The sequence below is a fragment of the Saccopteryx leptura genome, chromosome 2 (assembly GCF_036850995.1).
Source record: "Saccopteryx leptura isolate mSacLep1 chromosome 2, mSacLep1_pri_phased_curated, whole genome shotgun sequence".
NCBI lineage: Eukaryota > Metazoa > Chordata > Mammalia > Chiroptera > Emballonuridae > Saccopteryx > Saccopteryx leptura.
Genome location: NC_089504.1, coordinates 245,697,792 through 245,716,881, shown reverse-complemented (window position 1 = coordinate 245,716,881; position 19,090 = coordinate 245,697,792). Strand labels below are relative to the sequence as shown.

General features: G+C 41.8%; 2 protein-coding genes across 2 annotated transcripts in view; both read left to right on the top strand.

Moving 5' to 3' along the window:
• The window catches only part of LOC136395739 (calcium/calmodulin-dependent protein kinase kinase 2-like), a 1,028,348-nt gene that overhangs the window by 564,610 nt on the left and 444,648 nt on the right, over positions 1–19,090 (top strand).
• Positions 730–19,090, top strand: part of LOC136395733 (maestro heat-like repeat-containing protein family member 7) — a 49,337-nt gene continuing 30,976 nt past the window's right edge. The window contains exons 1-4 of the mRNA XM_066370987.1: positions 730–851; positions 1,190–1,269; positions 1,844–1,979; positions 4,078–4,167. Coding sequence (XP_066227084.1) covers positions 798–851; positions 1,190–1,269; positions 1,844–1,979; positions 4,078–4,167 — 360 coding nt within the window. The 5' untranslated portion in view covers positions 730–797. The remainder of the gene's footprint in view (positions 852–1,189; positions 1,270–1,843; positions 1,980–4,077; positions 4,168–19,090) is intronic.

The following is a 19,090-nucleotide window of genomic DNA, read 5'->3' as shown; positions in this document are numbered from 1 at the left end:
GTGTTGTGAAAAAGGTACTTCCTGCTTCCTCTACTTCTTCAACAGCCCATCCCTACCATCTCTTGCTCCCTCCAAGAAAACAATGAGGACCCTGGTGGGAGTCAGTGGGTGGGATTAGTACAGTGACTTCTCCTCATTTCAATACTTTCTCTTAATCCTGTACTCTGAGACTCTAACTAGCCCGAGGAGGAGACCACCGTAATTTTAGGTCTGTTGAAGTGTCTCCTTCTGCTGGCTTGCGGGGTGCCATGCTTTTGGGCTGTTCGCTGCCGCTTGATGAAGGGACAAGCAACACCTTAATTACCTAATGTGCATAGGAAGGAGCGTTCAGGGGAGGTCGAGGGAGCCCCATCCTATTCTCTTGCCTTTTCTATTTGTCCAGAGCAGGGTGCCCAGGGTCGGAGAGAAGCCCTTTTCATGTCCAACTAGACACCCTTCTGTGGAACTCATTCCAGGGAAAGACAATACCTTGAGAGACAAGGAAGCTAAAGCTATCCTAATTCAAGAGTTATACAAGGGGGTCTCTGGAAGCGGGTTGGTGAAAAGGGTGGACCTGTCCCCTGCAGGGCTGCTCTGGGTTGCCCTGAGAGCAAGGGTGCAGAGCGTCAGCCTAAGGAAGCCGACAGGGGGTTTGGCTCCTCATCCCCCAGACCTCGGGTAGGTAGTGCGTCCTGGCTGTGGGCCCGTTCCCACCGTGGAGGTCTCTGAGTACACTGTTCATTCAGGATGAGAATGTGAAGCTGGATTACCTGAATGCCCTGACCATACTGACAGACACCGTGAGCAGCCAGCAGCACATGGCCTTTCAATTGGAGTTCCCCCACAAACTCTGGATTTTAGCTTGTATGGTGGTGAGTACCTCTCAGGGGGATGGAGGAGGGAGTGCATGGATAGGGAGGGTGGGTCCTGTGGGAACCATTGGTAACACTCCTAGGCTAGGCCTGAAGGTAGAAGTCCAGATCTTCTGGTGTTGCTTTTTCTATTAGTGCCCCCTTTCCCATCCTCAAAGCAGAAATGAGTCCTGTGGGGAAGGTGTGGTTGGGAGTAGGAGAGAGGTGATGTCCTCAGAGTCTTTTGGAGTCCCTAGTCATTCTACATTTCACCTTCTCATGAATGAAACCTGGAGTGGGAGTAGGTAGAGGCAGGCAAGAAGAATATGTTCACCATCCTCTGTGTGTACGTGTGACAGGAGCTAATCAGGGAGGAGCCATTGACGTCCATCTCCAGCCCCATTAGACAGAAGGCAATGACCATCATCAGTAACTTCAGGTAACAACATGCCACCCACTCTGCCTCTGCTGCCCTGGTTCTATTTCAGCTCTTTATCCCCTGGTCGGTCCCACCTTCTATTTTCTGCTTCTGCTTCTAGCATAAGGGAGTAGTAGAAATTTACTGGACAATATCCGAGACTTCTTTTTGCCAAGATTTTCTTAGATGGCATTTTGGACGCACCTGGCAGGGCCTGTCTCTTGTCACTTCTGCCCCAGCCTTCCTCTGTTTTCAGGGCTCCCCTAACTGGGCACTTCCATTGCCATCACTGTTCCCCCATTTTCTCAAACCTCTGGGGAACAAAACACTAAGAAATCATCCCACATTCCAGTACCCTTTTCTGTAATAGTCACACGTCCCTCCTTCCCTTATTTTCTTTCTTTTCATCTTCCTGGCTCTTTTGCCTTTTCTTATTATTCCCTCCCTCTCCTGTTTTATTACCCTTTCTTTGGATAACTTCCTCTTTCTTGCTCCCACCTCTTCCTCTGTCTCCACCATCTCTTTCTGTACCTTTCTCAGCTGTCATCTTGGCCACCACTGTCTGGTTACACTTCTTCTCCTTCTTGTTTCTTAGGATGCTCAGGCCACTCTTAGGGATAGAAGAAAGAGAAGAGATACTCCAAACATGCTTGGAGAGTGTGCTCTGCCTGCCAGCTACAGAAGTTTTGCAAAAGGAAGCAAGTAGTCCTGAGGAGGCCCAGGCCAATGTGGTAAGTATCTCTTGCGTGATTGTTTCTCTGGTTCTGTTCACTTTTTCAGAGGATGAGAAGTAAAGGGTTGGCAGTTTTATGTGAAATTCTTCTGCATTTTTTATTTTTATTTTTATTTTATTTTTAATTTTTTTAATTTTTTTTATTTTTTGTATTTTTCTGAAGCTGGAAACGGGGAGAGACAGTCAGACAGACTCCTGCATGCGCCCGACCGCACCAGGGGGCGAAGCTCTGCCCACCAGGCGGTGACGCTCTGCCCACCAGGGGGCGATGCTCTGCCCCTCTGGGGCGTCGCTCTGCCGCGACCAGAGCCACTCTAGCGCCTGGGGCAGAGGCCAAGGAGCCATCCCCAGCGCCCGGGCTATCCTTGCTCCAGTGCAGCCTCACCGCGGGAGGGGAAGAGAGAGACAGAGAGGAAGGAGAGGGGGAGGGGTGGAGAAGCAGATGGGCGCTTCTTCCGTGTGCCCTGGCCGGAATCAAACCCGGGAACTCCCGCACGCCAGGCCAACGCTCCACCACTGAGCCAACCAGCCAGGGCCTCTTCTGCATTTTTTAATAAAAAAGTCTTTGGAGGGAAGCCCTCTGAAGAAGGGGTTGCTAGGTAATGCAGTCTGAACTCTACTCCTGACACCTACTTCCTCGTCCTCCTATTTACTGTGACAGCTACCACTTTAACACTTTGGCCCAAATGTAGGTACGTGATCCTTCCCTTTATGACTGCTCTGCCATTGTAACCGGACTAGAAAATTCAAATGTGATTTTACTAAAGGGTTGTAGGTAAATAAAACCAGGGATCCCCAGGAGCAAGAGATCTGTGTCTTTGTCTATTTTTTTATTTGTTGATATTTTAGAGAGAAACATCAACTTTTTGTTCTACCTATCCATCCATTCATTCATTGGTTGATTCCTGTATGTGCCCTGACAGGTCTGAACTCACAACCTTGGGGTTTCAGGACAACACTCAACCAACAGAGCTACCCAGCCAGGGCTGGGTCCGTTTCTTCTAGGGCCTGCAGTGTTTCCTTGAGAGAAGAAAGAGGGAATCATTTTTAATTTATATTCATATATTTAAAATCTAAAAATTCTCTCATGTTCTGTGATTGCTCCTTTATTTTGACTGGTGGTTCTTATTTTATTGATGCCATAGTCTCTTAAATTCTTTTGAGGGTACTAATTAGAATTTTAAAAATCAAGGTTTCTACAGTACACACTGCATTAGCTTGGTTTTCTTTAAGGTCAGTTGTCAGTTGGTCTGTGTATTTTGGGCCTTTTTTTCATCAGATGTCTGGTGATCCTTTTTTTCATTTCATATTTATTTATGTTACAAAGGAGGGACTGATGCACAGAGAAGGGGCTGAGGTAGGTATTCTTTGGTTGTAGCCTCATGAGGCCTTCCTCAGTGTAAATCCGGTTAGGGTGAGGAGGGGATTTTGACAGGATTTTCGTGTATTTAGGACCAGCTGGGAATTCCAGGTGCTGAGTGAGAACAGCTTTATACTGAGGTAGATTCCTTTGAGTCCTTTACTCCGGGAGGGTGGCCTTTCTTTTTCTTTCCCCCTGCTTTTCAGTTTTAGTGGTCCAGGTCTGTCACGAATGTTGCTTTGTTTCTCCCAGCAGACCCCTACCTCTAATTTAGAAGCCCACCTTGGCAGATCACCGACTTTCTTTATACAGTTGTGGGCAAGGCCACTGAGTTCAGTCAAGGGTGAGAGAGAGAAGCCCACTGTCCTAGCTTTTGTGACTCAGGTGCCCTGCAGATTGCCTGGCCAGCCCTCAGTCATGGCTGCTCCCCATGGCAGAGTCCCTGGTGGGCTCCAGTGAGGGAGTGAGGGTGGAGGGGGCGGGGCAGCCATGTTGTCGGGGGAACTCCCAGCCCACCAGGACAAAGTGCACAGCAGGTGGACCTTTGTGCTCTGGTGAAAACAACACAGGAATCTGTTCAAGTGAATGGCGGGCAGGCAGCGCTTGGAAGGTAGGGAGAAACCTTTGGAGCAGCCTTTCTCCAGGAAGGCGTCCTGGGAGAGAGAGCCAGAGTGCTGAGCAGAGTTTAGAAAGGGGCGTTGTGGCTGATACCTCTGCAATTCTCTTTTCCCCTCAGGTTCTGTTGGATGAGACTCTGCAATCCCTCCAAAGTCTAATGGAGGCACTTGTTCTTGAGACGCCCACTTGGATGGAGAACTGCTTGGAGGTCAGTGGGACGAAGCCCCCGATAGTCAGTGTATTGGTGTCCTAGGGCTGCCATAACAGAGTACCACAGATGAGTGGCTTCAGACAACAGAATTACATTCTCTCACAGTTCCAAAGGCTAGAAGTCCAGAATCAGGGTCTCAGCGAGGTTGGTTCCTCCTGGAGGCTGTGAGGGAGCATCTGTTTCATGCGTCTCTCCTAGCTTCTGGTGGCCCCTGGCAACCTGTGGTGTCTTGGCTTATAGACATATCAGTTCAATCTCTGCCTTTATTTACTATTTGCACAAGGCATTTGTGTGTGCTTGTGTGTTTTTTCTTTCTAATGACAACAGTCATTGGATTAGGATCCACCATATCCAACATGAACTCACCTTAAGTTGAATCATCTGCAAAGACCCTCTTTTCAAACAAAGTCACATTCTGAGGTTCTGGGTGGACATGAATTTGGGGTTGGGGAGGACACTATAGACCCAGTACAGTTGTCAACAGGCCAGGAAAACAGTCTAGGGGCAAACTTAGAGCTGGAACTGCTGGTGAAGTTTGGGTGCAGAGCTTTAAGGGACAGGAGAATAAGGGCTAGGATACAAATGATGTTTGTCTTGCCTTCGGAGGAGAAGAGCTTCTCTTTTCTTCTTTCCCTGCAGCCCATTGCGGTGGCCAGCTCCTCTCTTAGCTCTCGTCTGTTCCTTCACAGCAGTTAGTGGTTCAGAGCACAAGCTCTGGACTTTCATACAGTACACGTCCAGATTCTTGTTCTGCTGTTTGCTGTGTGGTTTTGGGAAGGTACTTCTGTTTGGCTCAGTTTTCTCCTGGAAAATGAAATGACAGTAATAATTGGTAAATAAAGTAAATTGGACAATTAGATGAGATGTTTATAAAGTGCTTGGTTCAAAGAAAGGTGCAGTTTCAAATAATTTGCCGATTTTAACATTGTATGTCTTTTTATTGACTTGATTTAGGTTGTACTAATGTTATTGGGATACTTTGGCCTTCTGAAAATTCTTGCTCCAATTACCACAGGAAGTTTAAGATTTCTTTGTAGTTCTTATTATTAGAATATAGATCACTGAGGACCATAGAATATTGTATTTAAAAGTTACTTGAAATAATTCTTTACTGTATGATTATCAAATTGCATTCATATAGACTTACTTGTTTGTGCTAAATCTTAGAATTTTCTTTTATTTAATCGAAGAGCTCAATCATGAAAATATTTATTTAGTGACATTGATCAATGAGTACATAAATTGCAGGTAGATGTTTCTGTAGCTTTGAACTGGTGATTATGTTGTATACTCATCACCCAAAGTTAAATAATTTTCCATCACCATATATCTGTTTCTTTTTTCTCCCTCCTAACACCCTTCCCTCACATCCCCTCCCCCTGGTAACCACTTCACTTTTATCTATGTTCAAGAGTCTCGGTTTTATATCCCACCTCTGTGAAATCATCTAGTTCTTAGCTTTTTCTGATTTACTTATTTCACAAAGTAGAATGTTCTCAAGGTCTATCCATGTTGTAAACGGCACTATGTCATCATTTCTTATGGCTAAGTAGTATCCATTGTATATATGCACCACATCTACTTTATCCAGTCCTCTATCGAGGGACACTTTGGTTGTTTCTATGTCTTGGCCACTGTGAATAATGCTGTGATGAACATGGGGGTGCATGTGTCTTAACTTACCAATGTTTTTTAGTTCTGGGTGTAGATACCCAGTGGAGGGATTGCTGGGTCATATGGTAGTTGTATTCTTTCTTTTTTGAGGAACCAGCATACTTTCTTCCATAATAGTTGTACTAGTTTGCGTTCCCACCAGCAGTGAATGAAGGTTCATTTTTCTTCTCCACATCCTCTCCAACACTTTTTTGTTGTTGTTTTTTTTTAAGCAAGAGTGGCAGACAAAGAGAGAGAGACAGAGATAGGGACAGACAGACGGGGAAGGGAGAGATGAGAAGCATCAGTTCTTCGCTGCGGCTCCTTAGTAACCATTTCTCATATCCAACACTTGTTTTACCTGTCTTGTTGAGAATAGCCAATCTGACTGGTGTGAAGTGGTATCTCATTATAGTTTTGATTTGCATTTATTGTATAGCTAGTGAAGATGAGCACCTTTTCATATATCTGATGGCCATTTGTATGTCTTTTTGGGGGTAGTGTTTGTTCAGGTCCTCTCCCCATTTTTTATTTTTATTTTTATTTTTTTATTTTTATTTTTTGTATTTTTCTGAAGCTGGAAACAGAGAGGCAGTCAGACAGACTCCCGCATGTGCCTGACCGAGATCCACCCAGCATGCCCTCCAGGGGGCGACGCTCTGCCCATCCAGGGCATCGCTCTGTTGCGACCAGAGCCACTCTAGTGCCTGAGGCAGAGGCCATGGAGCCATCCCCAGCGCCCTGGCCATCTTTTGCTTCAATGGAGCCTCGGCTGTGGGAGGGGAAGAGAGAGACAGAGAGGAAGGAGAGGGGGAGGGGTGGAGAAACAGATGGGCGCCTCTCCTGTGTGCCCTGGACGGGAATCAAACCCGGGACTTCCGCACACCAGGCCTACGCTCTACCACTGAGCCAACCGGCCAGGGCCTCTCCCCATTTTTTAATTGGATTGTGTGTTGCTGAGCTTTGTGAGTTCTTGATATACTTTGGATATTAACCCCTTGTTGGAGATATTGTTTGCAAATGACATCTCCCATTTGGTTGGCTGCCTTTTTATTTGGTTGTTGTTTTCTTTTGCTGTGCAGAAGCTTTTTAGTTTGATACAGTCACACTCATTTATTTTTACCTTTACTTCCCTGACTTTGGATCAAATTTATAAATCGTTCTCTACAGCCAAGGTCCATGAGTTTAGTACCTATACTCTCTTCTATATGATTTATTGTTTCAGATCTTGTACTTAGATGTTTGATCCATTTTGAATTAATTTTTGTGGAAAGGGACAAACTGTAGTCAATCTTCATTCTTTTGTGTGTGGCTTTTCAGTTTTCCCAGCACCATTTATTGAAGAGGCTTTCTTTTCTCCATTGTGTGTTTTTGGCTCCTTTGTCAAAGATGCTTTGTTCATATATATATGTGGCTTTATTTCTGGGTCTCAACTCTGTTTTGTTGGTCTGTGTGCTTATTTTTCTGCCAGTACCATGCTGTTTTGATTATCGTGGCTCTGTAGTATAATTTGAAGTCAGGTATTGTAATACATTTGGCTTCATTTTTTTTTTTTTCTTCAGGATTACATTTCCTGAGGATTTTTTATGATTCCATACAAAGCTGGTGATTTTTTTCTATTTCTTTAAAAAATGGCATTAATATTTCAATGGGATTTGAATTAAATTTGTGTATTGCTTTGGGCTATATGGTTAGTTTAACTGTGTTGATTCTTTCAATCCATGAACATGGAATATTTTTTCATTTGTGTCTTTTTCAATTTCAATAATAGTTTGTAGTTTTTAGTATATAGGACCTATACATGCTTTGTTAAGTTTATTCATAGGCATTTTTTTGTTGTTGTTGCAGTTCTGAAAGGTTATGTCTTGAGTTTATTTTCCAAAGTTTTATCGTCATTATATAGGAAAGCAGTAGCCTTGTGTATACTGATTTTGTATCCTGCGACTTTACTGTATTAGTTTATTGTTTCTAAATGTTTTTTGGTGGAGTCTTTGGGGTTTCTTCTATCCAGGATTATGTCATCAGCAAAAAGTGATACCTTTTCTTTTTTTCCCCTGATATAGATGTGTTTTATTTCTTTCTCTTGCCTGGTTGCTCTACCTAAGACTTCCAGAACTATGTTGAATAAGAGTGGAGAGAGTGGGAAACCTTGTCTTGTTCCTGATTTTAGAGGGAAGGCCTTCAGTTTTACACCATTTCATATATTAGCTGATGGTTTGTCATATGGACCTTATTATGTTGAGGTACTTTCCTTCTATACCCATTTTATTGAGTGTTTTAAACACTTAGTTGTCCATTGATTGCTTTCTCAAAAGTGCCTTGACTGGGGGGGATACAGCAAGACCGAGTGGCACCTTGCTCAAGCCAGTGACCCTGGGCTCAAGCTGGTGAGCTTTGCTCAAACCAGATGAGCCCACACTCATGCTGGCAACCTTGAGGTTGCGTACCTGGGTCCTTCGCATACCTGTTCAACATTCTGTCTGCTTGGCCACCACTGGGTCAGGCTCTTTTGCCCTCTTTTTTTTTTTTTTTTTTCCTTTTTTTTTTTCTTTTATTTATTTTTAATGGGGTGACATCAGTAAATCAAGATACATATATTCAAAGACAACATGTCCAGGTTATCTTAAAGTTCAATTATGTTGCATACCCATCACCCAAAGTCAGATTGACCTGTCACCCTCTATCTAGTTCTCTCTGTGCCCCTCCCCCTCCCCCTTCCCTCTCCCTCTCCTCCCTCCCCCCCGTAACCACCATACTCTTATCAATGTCTCTTGGTTTCACTTTTATGTCCCATCTATGTATGGAAAAATGCAGTTCCTGGTTTTTTCTGATTTACTTATTTCACTCCGTATAATGTTGTCAAGGTCCCACCATTTTGCTATAAATGATCCGATGTCATCATTTCTTATGGCTGAGTAGTATTCCATGGTGTATATGTGCCACATCTTCTTTATCCAGTCATCTATTGATGGGCTTTTTGGTTGTTTCCATGTCCTGGCCACTGTGAACAATGCTGCAATGAACATGGGGCTGCATGTGTCTTTACAAGTCAATGTTTCTGAGTTTTTGGGGTATATACCCAGTAGAGGGATTGCTGGGTCATAAGGTAGTTCTATTTTCAGTTTTTTGAGGAACCACCATACTTTCTTCCATAATGGTTGTACTACTTTACATTCCCACCAACAGTGGATGAGGGTTCCTTTTTCTCCACAACCTCTCCAACATTTGCTATTACCTGTCTTGTTAATAATAGCTAATCTAACAGGTGTGAGGTGGTATCTCATTGCAGTTTTGATTTGCATTTCTCTAATAACTAAAGAAGATGAGCATCTTTTCATATATCTGTTGGCCATCTGTATTTCTTCCTGGGAGAAGTGTCTGTTCATATCCTCTTCCCATTTTTTTATTGGATTGTTTGTTTGTTTGTCGTTGAGTTTTATGAGTTCTTTGTATATTTTGGATATTAGGCCCTTATCTGAGCAGGTGCTTAAAAATATCATTTCCCAATTAGTTGGCTGTCTGTTTATCTTGTTATCAATTTCTCTTGCTGAACAAAACTTCTTAGTCTGATGTAGTCCCATTCATTAATTTTTGCTTTCACTTCTCTTGCCTGTGGAGTCAAATTCATAAAATGCTCTTTAAAGCCCAGGTCCATGAGTTTGGTACCTATGTCTTCTTCTATGTACTTTATTGTTTCAGGTCTTATGTTTAGATCTTTGATCCATTTTGAGTTAATTTTAGTACAGGGGGACAAACTGTAGTCCAGCTTCATTCTTTTGCATGTGGCTTTCCAGTTTTCCCAGCACCATTTGTTGAAGATTGCCCTCTTTTTAATAGGATTGTTTACCTTCCTGGTGTTAAGTTTTAAAAGTCCTTTATAAATTTTGGTTATTAACCTCTTATCACATATATTGGGGAGTATGTTCCCATTATATGGGTGGTCTTTTGTTTTGTTAATGGTGTCTTTTGCTGTGCAAAAGCTTTTTAGTTTGATATAGTCCCATTTGTTTATTTTGTCCTTTATTTCACTTGCCCCTGGAGATGTATTGGCAAAAATATTGCTACGAGAGATATCAGAGAGTTTACTGCCTATGTTTTCTGCCAACATGTTTATGGTTTTGTGACTTACCTTTAAGTCTTTTACCCATTTTGAGTTTATTTTTATGAATGGTGTAAGTTAATGATCTAGTTTCATTTTTTTGTATGTGCCAGACCAATTTTCCCAATACCATTTATTAAAGAAGCTATGTTTACTCCACTGTATGCTCTTACTTTCTTTGTCAAATATCAGTTGTGACCATAAAGGCGGGGATTTATTTCTGAGTTCTCTGTTCTGTTTCAATGATCTATATACCTGTTCTTATGCCAGTACCAAGCTGTTTTGATAACTATGGCCTAGTAGTGTACTTGATATCAGGAAGTGTGACACTTCTTACTTTATTATTCATTTTCAAGATTGCTGAAGCTATTCCATGTTCTTTTTTGGTTCCATATAAATATTTGGAATATTTGTTCTATATCTTTGAAGTATGCCATTGATATTTTAATAGGAATTGCATTGAATTTATAGATTGCTTTTGGTAACATAGACATTTTAATGATGTTTATTCCTCCTAGCCATGAACACGTTATATGCATCTGCTTGTTTGCAACTTTCTTGATTTCTTTTTTTCAGTGTCTTATAATTTTCCGAGTACAAGTCTTTTACCTCCTTGGTTAAATTTATTCCTGGGTACTTAATTTTTTTGTTGCAATAGTGAAGGGGCATGTTTCCTTATTTTTCCTTTCTGACAGTTGATTGTTGATGTATAAAAATACTACTGATGCCTGACCAGGCGGTGGCGCAGTGGATAGAGCATCAGACTGGGATGTGGAGGACCCAGGTTCGAAACTCTGAGATTGCCAGCTTGAGTGCGAGCTCATCTGGTTTGAGCAAAGCTCACCAGCTTGGACCCAAGGTCACTGGCTTGAGCAAGGGGTTACTTGGTCTGCTGTAGCCCCACGGTCAAGGTACATATGAGGAAGCAATCAATGAACAACTGAAGTGCCACAACGAAAAACTGATGATTGATGCTTCTCATCTCTCTTCGTTCCTGTCTGTCTGTCCCTGTCTATCCCTCTCTCTGACCCTCTCTGTCTCTGTAAAAAAAATACCACTGATTTCTGAATATTTCTATGTCCTGCCACCTTGCCAAATTCATTTATCAGGTCTAGTAGGTTTTTGATTTAGACTTTAGGATTTTCTATGTACAGTATCATGTCATCAGCAAATAATGACAGGTTTTACTTCTTTTCCAATTTGGCCTATACTTTTCTTTCTTTGTAGTGTCTTTACCTGGTTTTGGAATGAGGATAATACTTGCCTTATAAAAGGAGCTTGGAAGTCTTCCCTCCTCTTGAATATTTTGAAATAGCTTGAGAAGAATAGCTGTTAGTTCTTCTTGAAAATTTGATAAAAATTTGCCTGTGAAGCAATCTGGTCCAGGACTTTTGTTTGCTGGGAATATTTTGATTAATGTTTCAATTTCATATGTTGTAACTGGTTTGTTTAGTTTTTTTGATGCTTCTAGATTGAGTTTGGAAGATTGTATATTTCTACAAATTGATCCATCTCACTTAGGTTGTCCAATTTTTTGACCTATAGATCTTCATAGTATTTTCTTACAGTCCTTTGTATTTCTGCGGTGTCAGTTGTTACTTCTCCACTTTCATTTCTAATTTTATTTATTTGAGGCCTCTCTCTGTTTTTCTTGATAAGTCTGGTTAAGGGGTTATCAATCTTGTTTACCTTTTCAAAGAACCAGCTCTTGGTTTCATTGATTGTTTGTATTTTTTTTTTAGCCTCTATGTCATTTATTTCGGCTTTGATATTTATTATTTCCTTCCTTCTATTTCCTGTGGGCTTTTTTTGTTGTTCTTTTTCTAGTTTGTTTAGATACAGGGTTAAGTTGTTTGAGTTTTTTCTTGCTTCTCAAGGTATGACTGTAATGCTATGAACTTCCCTCTCAGGACTGCTTTTGCTATGTCCCACAAATTTGGAGTTGTTGTATGTTCACTGTCATTTGTTTCAAGGGAATTTTTTATTTCTTCCTGATCTCATTGTTAACCTGTTCATTATTTAATAACATGGTATTTAGCCTCCAAGTGTTTGAATGTTTTTCAGTTTTTCTCTTGTAGTTGATTTCTTGTTTCATGCCATGGTGTTGATTTCTAGTTTTATGCCATGGTGATCAAAGAAGATTCCTGATATAATTTCAATCCTCTTAAATTTATTGAGCCTTGTTTTATGTCCTAACATATGATCTATCTTAGAGAATGTACCATGAGCGCTTGAAAGGAATGTACCATATTTCCCCATATATAACGATCCCATGTATAAGACACACCTTAATTTTGGTGCCCTAATTTGAAAAAGTATGTATGTATTACATAAAGTTATTGAACTCAAGTTTTATTCATCATAAAATTCATACAACTCCTCATCACTGTCAAAACTCCCATCCATTAGCTTGTTGCCATTAGTGTCTGATGACAAATCACTGTCCTCAACAATGAATGTAAAAACAAGCACAAAAAAGCAGGAAATGCAGGTTGAAAAATCTGCAACCACTGTATAAGATACACCCAATATTGAGACCCAATTTTTTTTTAAGTGTGTCTTATTTGTGGGGAAATACGGTATATTCTGATGCTTTGGGTGAAAGGTTCTGAAGATTTCAATTAAATCCAGTTGCTCTAGTGTGTCATTTAGGCCGCTGTTTCTTGTTAATTTTCTGTCTGGAGGATCTATTCATTGATGTTAATGGATATTAAAATCCCCTACTATTACAGTATTGCTGTTGATGTTACCCTTTATGTCTATCAAAGTCTGCTTTGTATGTTTACATGCTTCTATATTAGGTACATAAATATTTACAATAGTTATATCTTTCTGTTGGATTGCTCCCTTTATCATTATGTAGTGATCTTCCTTATTTCTTACTATAGCCTTTATTTCAAAGCCTATTTTGTCAGAAATAAGTATTGCTACCCCAGATTTTTGTCATTTCCAATTGCATGAAATACTTTTTTCCATCACTTCACTTTCAGTCTATGTGTATCTTTTGTTCTAAGGTGGGTCTCTTGTAGACAGCATATGTATGGGTCCTGTTTTCTTATCCATGCAGCTACCCTTTTTTTCTGTGTGTGTGTGTTTTTCTGAAGTGAAAGCAGGGAGGCAGAGACAGACTCCCACATGCGCTGGACCAGGTTCCACCCAGAATGCCCACGAGAAGGCGATGCTCTGCCCACCTGGGGCGTTGCTCCATTTTAACCGGAGCCATTCTAGCACCTAAGGCGGAGGCCATGGAACCATCCTCAGCACCCGGGCCAGCTTTGCTCCAGTGGAGCCATGGCTGCAGGAGAGGAAGAGAGAGATAGAGAGAAGGGAGAAGGGGAATAGTGGAGAAGCTTCTCCTGTGTGCACTGGTCAGAAATAGAACCCGGGCCCTGGCCGGTTGGCTCAGCGGTAGAGCGTCGGCCTAGCGTGCGGAGGACCCGGGTTCGATTCCCGGCCAGGGCACACAGGAGAAGCGCCCATTTGCTTCTCCACCCCTCTGCCGCGCCTTCCTCTCTGTCTCTCTCTTCCCCTCCCGCAGCCAAGGCTCCATTGGAGCAAAGATGGCCCGGGCGCTGGGGATGGCTCTGTGGCCTCTGCCCCAGGCGCTAGAGTGGCTCTGGTCGCAACATGGCGACGCCCAGGATGGGCAGAGCATCACCCCCTGGTGGGCAGAGCGTCGCCCCCTGGTGGGCGTGCCGGGTGGATCCTGGTCGGGCGCATGCGGGAGTCTGTCTGACTGACTGTCTCTCCCTGTTTCCAGCTTCAGAAAAATGAAAAAAAAAAAAAAAAAAAAAAAAAAAGAAATAGAACCCGGGACTTCTACATGCTAGGCCCATGTTCTACCACTGAGCCAACCAGCCAGGGGTTACCCTATGTTTGTGTTTTTTGTTTGTTTGTTTGTTTTTTATATTTTTCTGAAGTGAGACATGAGGGTGAGGTGGCGGCGGGGAAAGGCAGACAGACAGACTACCACATAGGCCTGACCAGGATCCACCCGGCATGCCCACCAAGAGGCAAGGCTCGGCCCCTCTGGGGCATTGCTCCGCTGCAATTGGAGCCATTCTGGCACCTGAGGCAGAGCCATGGAGCCGTCCTCAGTGCCCTGTCCAACTTGTTCCACTGGAGTCTTGGCTGCGGGAGGGGAAAGAGACAGAAAGAAAGGAGAGGGGGAACAGTGGAGAAGCCAATGTATGCTTCTCCTGTGTGCCCTGGCCGGGAATCGAATCCAGGACATCCACATGCCAGGATGATGCTCTACTGCTGAGCCAACCGGCCAGGGCACCCTATATTTTTTGATTGGAGCATTTAATCCATTTATATTTAAGGTTATTGATATATACTTATTCATTGACATTTTATTCTTTAAACCTACAACCTCGTTTCCTCAATTTTTTTTTCCTTTGTTCTTTTTACAACAGGCCCCTTAACATTTCTATTAGTACTGGTTTGGTTGTAATGAATTCCTTGAGGTTTTTTGTTTGTTTGTTTTTTGTCTGGGAAGGTTTTTATTTCTCCTTCAATTTTAAATGATAGCCTTACTGGATAAAGAAGTCTTGGAAGTGGGTTCTTTTGTTGCATTACTTTGAATATTTCTTGCCAATCTCTTCTGGCCTAGAGCTTTTCTGTTGAGAAGTTGGATGTCATCCTTATGTGGCTCCTCTGTAGGTAATTAACTGCTTTTTCTCTTACAGCTTTTAGTATTCTTTCTTTGACTCTTAACTTTGGCATTTTAATTATGATGTGTCTTGGTGTAGGCCTCCTTCGGTTCCTCTTAATGGGATTCTCTGTGCTTCTTGAATGTGTGTAACTTTTTCCTTCATTAACTTAGGGAAACTGAGCTCTGATTTCTTCAAACAAGTTCTCTATCCCTTGTTTGTTCTTTTCTCCTTCAGAAACCCCTATAATGTGGATGTTGTTTCTCTTCATGTTATCACAGAGGTCTCTTAGAGTTTTCTCAGTCTTTTTGAGCCTCTTTTCTTTTTGCTGCTCTGCTTCTGTGCTTTCGTTTATCTTGTCCTCTAAATCACTGATTCGATCCTCTGCTTCTTTCAGCCTGCTTTTGATTTCTTCTAGTTCAGTCTTCATTTCTGATACTGTATTTGACATTTCTGACTAGTTTTTTTTATTATTTGAATGTCCTTTTTGATTCTTGCTATCTCTTTATTTAGGTGCTCATTATGTTAATCCATTATTGCTCTAAGATCTTTGAGCATCCTAAAAATCTTTTTTTTATTTTTTATACAGAGACAGAGAGTCAGAGGGAGGGATAGACAGGGACAGACAGACAGAAACGGAGAGAGATGAGAAGCAGCAATCATTAGTTTTTCGTTGCAACACCTTAGTAGTTCGTTGATTGCTTTCTCATATGTGTCTTGACCGCGGGCCTTCAGCAGACTGAGTAACCCCTTGCTCAAGCCGGTGACCTTGGGTCCAAGCTGGTGAGCTTTGCTCAAACCAGTTGAGCCCGCTCTCAAGCTGGTGACCTTGGGGTCTCAAACCTGGGTCCTCCGCATCCCAGTCTGATGCTCTATCCACTGCGCCATCACCTGGTCAGGCCTAAAAACTCTGCATCTTGTAGTTTGGTTACTTCCATTTCATTAAGTTCTTTTTTCTGGGGATTTCTCTTGTTGATTCATTTGGTTTGCATTTCTCTGCCCATTTTGTCTGTGTATCAGGTAGCACTCTCTGACTTTGAAAGTTTTGTGGTGTCTTTATTAGGAAGAGGGGCTTAGTGGTACAGACTTCCAGGCCACCTGTTTTTCTTGTTCTAGGAATGCTTCTTGAGGGTACTACTGTTTTCCTTCTTGTTGTATGTGAGTATTGAATGCAGTTGGTCCTTTCATGGGTATGGTTATCCCTTCCGGCTGGCTGGCTTTATGGGTCAACCTTGATCATGTGTATTACACACTGTTGAATGTCTGTGCTGCTGGGCATATTTATTCTACACAGTGTCTGATGCCTGCTGGACTCCTCCTTTGGGCGTACTGCTTGTGTAGCTAGCTGAGTCTATGGTTGGTGCTGTCTGCCACCTACTACAGTTGTGTTGGCTCTAGATCAGGGGTCTCAAACTTGCGGGCCGCATGCTGCCCACCGAACAATTTTGTGCGGCCCGCAGACTAATCCCCTAGGCTTACTTAATTTTATCCAAAATATATTTGAACTTCGTGGATTAGTCTGCGGGTCACATGCGGCCCGCGGGCCGTGAGTTTGAGACCCCTGCTCTAGATCTTCTTGGGTTGGAGTCAGCAAGAATACTTTTTCTTATGAGAGCTTTTGCACTCCATCCTCCTTTGCTACTGCAGATTTTATCCTTTCCCCTTTTATGTTATTGTTGTCATAGATTATCTTTGTTTTTATTGTGACCTTGTTGGAGCGTTAACTTGTAATTTTTATTTGTTTTGCTTTCTTTGTATCTAGATCTATAAATCACCCTGCATAGAATCGACTTCTATGGAGTTGCCTTAAATCTATATATTCATTTTTTAAGAATTGAAATCTTTATTATATTGAGTCTTCTAATCCACGGTCACGTTATGACTCTTTATTGTTTAATATGATCATGTTGATTTTCTTCTTTAGACTCTTAAGATGGCATATTACATTAATTTTCAAGCATGGAAGCAGTATTATATTCCTAGTTTAGACTTTACTTGCTTGTGATTTATTACTCTTCTTATATATTGCTGGATTAATTTGCTAATATATTGTTGAGAATTTTTGTTTATGTTTCTGAGAAATGTTGACTTAAGAAGTGTGTGTATGTGTGTGTGTTTGCAGTCTTTGTTTGATTTGGGTATCAAGTTAATATTGGCCTCATAAAATGAGTTAGGAAGTGTGCCCTCTTCTATGTAATAGAAGATTCTAAGTAAAATATTCTCTCTTCTTTAGGTGTTTGGTAGGATTCACCATTAATACCATCCTTACCTGGAGATTTTTTTTTAGGGTTTTTTTTAAATATAAATCTTCAGTCTAAAAAAAGGTTTATAGGGTTATTCACACTACCTGTTTTATCCTAGGACAGTTTTAGTTTATGAGGAACTGATTATTTCCATTTTATCTAAACTGTTGAATTTATATGAGAGTTATTTGTAGTATTCCTTTATTGTGCTTTTAATCTCTGCATAGATTTTTTTTCATTCTTGTGTCTTTACCACTTTGTCTTATAAAAATTTATTAATAGTATTGACCTATTAAAAGAACCAACGTATATGTTTATTCATTCTCTTCATATTTTTCTCTGTTTTTAATTTCATTGATTTTTGCTATTCTCTGTAGTATTTTCTTCTGCTTGCTTTGTATTTATTTGATTTTTTCCTAGTTTTTTTCTATGTGGAAATTTAGATTATTTTTTTTAATTATTTTTATTTATTTATTCATTTTAGAGAGGAGAGAGGGGGGGAGAGAAGCAGGAAGCTTCAACTCCCATATGTGCCTTGACTGGGCAAGCCCAGGGTTTTGAACCAGCAACCTCAGCATTCCAGATCGATGCTTTATCCACTGCGCCACCACAGATCAGGCCAAAATTTAGATTATTGACTTGAGATCTTCCTGTTTTTTAATATAAATATTTAGTGCTATAAATTTCCCTTAAGACACTACTTTCGCTGCATCCTATACATAGTGATTTGATGCATTTTCATCATTCTGTTAAAAATATAATTTCTCTTGAATTTCTTCTTTCACCAATGTATTATTTAGAAGTGTGCTAATTTCCAAATGTTTATCGATTTTTCTTCCATGTGATCTTTAATTACTGTTTTCTAACCTAAATCCATTATGGTCAGAGAACATATGGGGTTTTTTTTGTTGTTGTTTTTTTGTTTTGTATTTTTCTGAAGCTGGAAACGGGGAGAGACAGTCAGACAGACTCCCGCATGCGCCCGACCGGGATCCACCCAGCACGCCCACCAGGGGCGATGCTCTGCCCACCAGGGGGCGATGCTCTGCCCCTCCGGGGTGTCGCTCTGCCGCGACCAGAGCCACTCCAGCGCCTGGGGCAGAGGCCAAGGAGCCATCCCCAGTGCCCGGGCCATCTTTGTTCCAATAGAGCCTTGGCTGCGGGAGGGGAAGAGAGAGACAGAGAGGAAGGATGGGGGGGTGGAGAAGCAAATGGGCACTTCTCCTATGTGCCCTGGCCGGGAATCGAACCCGGGTCCCCCACACGCCAGGCCGACGCTCTACCGCTGAGCCAACCGGCCAGGGCCGAACATATGTTTTATGATTTCAATTTTTAGAATTTGTGAAGGTTTTATTTTATGGAGGAAGATATGGCCTCCTATTTGCTTTCGTTGGAGGGACTGTGCTAAAATGCCAATTGACAGTGTTGTTCAGATCTGCTGTCTCTTTGCTAATTTTCTGTTTACTAATTACTGATCACTAAGAGAGGAATGTTGAATTCTTGAACTACTCTGAGGATTTGCCTATTTTTTATTTCAGTTCTGTCAGCTTTTGTTTTGTATAGTTTCAAGTTTGTTGTTAAGGGCATACACATTAGGATTTCTCTATCTTCTTGGTAATCTGTTCTTTTTATTCGTATGAAATGTCCTCTCTATCTCTGGTAATTTCCTTTGCTTGAAGACTTCTTTCTTTGTTACTAATATCACTATGGCCATCCTGGCATTTTTGTTATTGTATCTGCCTGGTACATATATCTTTATCCATCCTTTTACTTTTAACATAACCACATTGTTATACCTGAAGTTAATTTCTTGTAGATAGCATACAGTTGGTCATTTAAAAAATCCATCTAGGCCTGACTGATGGTGGCACAGAGGATTGAACCCCCTGCCCAGGATGCTGAGGCCCCTGGTTCTTACCCCTTGAGGTCATCAGCAAAAATGCAGGTCATCAACTTGAGTGCAGGATCATGGACCTGATCCCAAGTTTATTGGCTTGAGCCCTAAGGTCGCTGGCATGATCCCAAGGTCCCTGTTTTGTTTTTCTTTTTTGAAAGTGACAGAGAGAGAGGGACACACAGACAGGAAGGGAGAGAGATGTGAAGTATCAGTTCTTCGTTGCAGCACCTTAGTTGTTCATTGATTGCTTTCTCACATGTGCCTTGACCCGGGGGCTACAGCATAGTGAGTGACCCCTTGCTCAAGCAAGCAACCTTGGACTCAAGCCACTAACCTTGGGCCATAAGCCAGCAACATTTGGGCTCAAGCCAGG